This window comes from Apis dorsata, unplaced genomic scaffold (genome assembly GCF_000469605.1).
Source record: "Apis dorsata unplaced genomic scaffold, Apis dorsata 1.3 scaffold_52, whole genome shotgun sequence".
NCBI lineage: Eukaryota > Metazoa > Arthropoda > Insecta > Hymenoptera > Apidae > Apis > Apis dorsata.
This window is the reverse complement of record NW_006263353.1, coordinates 3,080,174-3,083,912: the sequence shown is the minus strand read 5'-3', so window position 1 is coordinate 3,083,912 and position 3,739 is coordinate 3,080,174. Positions and strand designations below refer to the sequence as shown.

General features: G+C 36.3%; 1 protein-coding gene across 3 annotated transcripts in view; it reads right to left on the bottom strand.

The window, feature by feature from the left end:
• Positions 1-3,739, bottom strand: part of LOC102675034 — a 34,573-nt gene that overhangs the window by 17,704 nt on the left and 13,130 nt on the right. For 2 of the 3 annotated variants that reach the window (XM_006609318.2, XM_006609319.2), the window contains exon 3: positions 1,902-2,298. In XM_006609318.2, coding sequence (XP_006609381.1) covers positions 1,928-2,298 — 371 coding nt within the window. In that variant the 3' untranslated portion in view covers positions 1,902-1,927. Of the gene's footprint in view, positions 1-1,901; positions 2,299-3,739 lie in introns of those variants that run through there. The other variant, XM_006609317.2, reaches the window with a different exon arrangement.

The following is a 3,739-nucleotide window of genomic DNA, read 5'->3' as shown; positions in this document are numbered from 1 at the left end:
GTCGTCGTCGTCGTCATCTTCTTTCCGATCCTTCCCGATCGAGGCGGAGAAAGCGGCCACGGGCGAAACGGGGACGGTTTATTTGAATGAGAGATGCCTCTACTTGGATCGCCGCTACTTTTTCGTTTTCCCTTGGACAATCAGTAGGGAGGCTTCTTTCTTCTTCTGTCGAGAATTTGGGATGCAAGCCCTTGTTTTATCTCGAAGATTCCACGTTACGATTTTACGCTCGAAAGCAAAGAAGAAATTCGATTAAACGTGTTTGAATGTGTAATTTTTTTCGCACGCGTGGAAGAATGCTGAAAAATTTTTTTACGAGTAAGAAGTTGAAGTTGGAAGTTTGGAACGAATAGTGGATGGATTTATAATTGCGCATGCATCCGAGGATAAAGATTGGTCGTGAGTCGAGTCAAATTCCTAGCTCGACGCCATCTGGTGGTGTTGAAGTCCCGCTAAGTTCCGCAAAGCGGAGCACGACGTGACGAATACCACGAATATATCGCATATTTTTCCTATCGAACAGTTAGAAATAATTTATCGAACTTTCGTTCCGTGTATAACCATTTTTTTTACTACTCTTAAGATAAATACGGATGGAACTTTGATGGTATAATTTTTAACTCGCGTTAATTAATATCAACCTGTTAATTTTCATTTATTCGATCTATATAACGGCGTTTCAGTAATTAGTATAAATTATATAATTTCTGGATCTAGAATGAAAAAATTTTATAGGAATATTTATATATTTTCTTTTTACGTTACGTTTCTCCTTCTTCTTTTGCAAAATGGCCTTATTTAATAAAAATTGTACGGTCGCGAATTTCTTATTCGAATTTAATCACGATGAAACGTGTAATCTCTGTCGTCCAAGTACAGTGATTCAAGTAATGATCCGCAATCGAGAAAACTCGTTTCCACCTACCTTTCCATTTAAGTAAAACAATTATTTATTTTATTGCCACGCGTTCTTCGATAATTTGATAATATATTTATGTACACAGTCTTCTTTTTTTTTTATAATTCCAATAAATATCGTATAAAACTATTAAACAAAATAGGGATGGGAATTGAAAACACAAAAGTTTCTTCCAAATATTGGACTAGTTTTTTTTTTATACAAGATTAGATGCAAACGTGTGTATAAATAACAACAAAATAAATATTTATTTATACAAGTAAATAACAACGTAAATAATAACATTATTTTACAGTTCTGCGCCTCGCAATGGTGGCGAATAAGTTAATCATAAATTAGTCGATAAATAGAGTATAGTTACAGTTGTTATGGAAACAGTCCACTCGTCGATGTAGTAGTAGTAGTAGTAGTAGTAGTAATAGTATTCCGTGTCGATGGGTGCGTCTCGTTCGTCCGTCTACCTGTAAACGTGATCCGAGCGCTCGATGAGCTCGTGGGAACGCGATTCCTCGATCGAATAATATTCTCTCTATATAATTCTTCCCCAAGCGTCGGAAAACGCTGCGAGGATATCGATTTTTTTGGCACGAATAAAAATTGTATCAACGGGGAAAAAATATCGATGGCGACACTTGCATCCGTGTACGCAAAATTTGAAAATTATTTTGCGTTCCATCTCGAAAGAAACTCTGTCCAAACTCCGTCACGATCTGTCCAAGTCTACCGTCTACGGTCGAACAGCAAAGAGTTGTCTCTCTTCAGGAAGAAATCGGGCGAAGAGAGAGAAAGAAAGAGAGAGATGAAGAAGAAAGAGATAATAAAAATTACGGGAATACAAGGAAGAAGAAGAAGACGAAGAGAAGTGGAGAGGAGGCGAGAAGAGCGCGTTGGCAAGAAAAATTGGCGGCCTCGAATGGAAATTTGTCCGGCAAAATGACGCCGGCAAAAATCTCGAGTACCGCGAATCCGAATTCCGCTGGGATTCTCCTTTCCTTCTTTTTTCTTTCTTTACTTCGCGTGCGCCGAGTAGGCCAGCTCGTGGGCGGCGTCGCCCTGAACACCGGAAATAGGCTCCTGAGGGCCGTGGAAACTTCTGGCCCAACCGCTCGAGTAGCTGTCGCCGTGGCCGTGGTCCGAGCTGAACGTGTGACTGGAGCTGTGATGAGGATGGGCGACCACCTCGTACGTCACGTGTTTCTGCTGGGAGAACAGCTTCTTCAGGCCTATTATACCGGCCAGCAACAGAGCGATCTTCGAGAGGAGCAACGCTTTCCCGACCAATAGCGCGAGCGCTTTAAAGGCGAGACCTCCGATCAGACCGATCTTCAGCACAGCAGCTGCGATCAACGGGCCCATGTTGTTGTTCTTCTTGCCACGACCTGGAAAATCAACGATCAATCGTTTATATATACAATAGTTTATATTCGCTCTCTTTAAAAAAAACGATCGATTCGAAATAATTTTCGTGATGGATTGGATCCGGAAGCGCGACATCCGGATGCTTGGATCGAAGGAACGAACGCAATTGGGGGGAGAGTAAAAGTCGAGAGGCGGGCAACTTGCGTAACCGGAGGAGAATAGATTCCTCCAGATTGAAGATCTGGATTTTTATAATATAGGATCGAAGAAATCTCCCTCGTTGAGAGATTAAAATTTATTAGTTAGATGATGGAATACGAGAATATTTTTATCGAAGAATAGATTCAAGATTTGGATTTTTATAATATAGAATCGAATTTGAAATAAAAATAAAAATCTCCCTCATTGAAAGATTAAAATTTGATGGAATACGAGAATATCTTTATCAGAGAATAGATTCCTCCAGATTGAAGATTTGAATTTTTATAATATAGGATCGAATTTGAACGAAATAAAAATAGAAATCTCCCTCGTTGAGAGATTAAAATTTATTAATTAGAAGTAGATGATGGAATACGAGAATATTTTTACCGAAGAGTAGATTGAAGATCTAGATTTTTATAATATAGGATCGAATTTGAACGAAATAAAAATAGAAATCTCCCTCGTTGAGAGATTAAAATTTATTAATTAGAAGTAGATGATAGAATATGAGAATATTTTTACCGAAGAATAGATCGAAGATCTGGATTTTTATAATATAGAATCGAATTTGAACGAAATAAAAATAGAAAATCCTTCATTGAGAGATTAAAATTTATTAATTAGAAGTAGATGATGGAATACGAGAATATTTTTACCGAAGAATAGATTGAAGATCTAGATTTTTATAATATAGGATCGAATTTGAAATAAAAATAAAAATCTCCCTCATTGAGAGATTAAAATTCGATGGAATACGAGAATATTTTTACTGAAGAATAGATCGAAGATCTGGATTTTTATAATATAGGATCGAATTTGAAATAAAAATAAAAATCTCCCTCATTGAGAGATTAAAATTCGATGGAATACGAGAATATTTTTACTGAAGAATAGATCGAAGATCTGGATTTTTATAATATAGGATCGAATTTGAAATAAAAATAAAAATCTCCCTCATTGAGAGATTAAAATTTGATGGAATACGAGAATATCTTTATCAGAGAATAATTTCCTCCAGATTGAAGATTTGAATTTTTATAATATAGGGTCAAATTTGAACGAAATAAAAATAGAAATCTCCCTCGTTGAGAGATTAAAATTTATTAATTAGAAGTAGATGAAGGAATACGAGAATATTTTTACCGAAGAATAGATCGAAGATCTGGATTTTTATAATATAGGATCGAATTTGAACGAAATAAAAGTAGAAATCTTCCTCGTTGAGAGATTAAAATTTATTAATTAAAAGTAGATGAT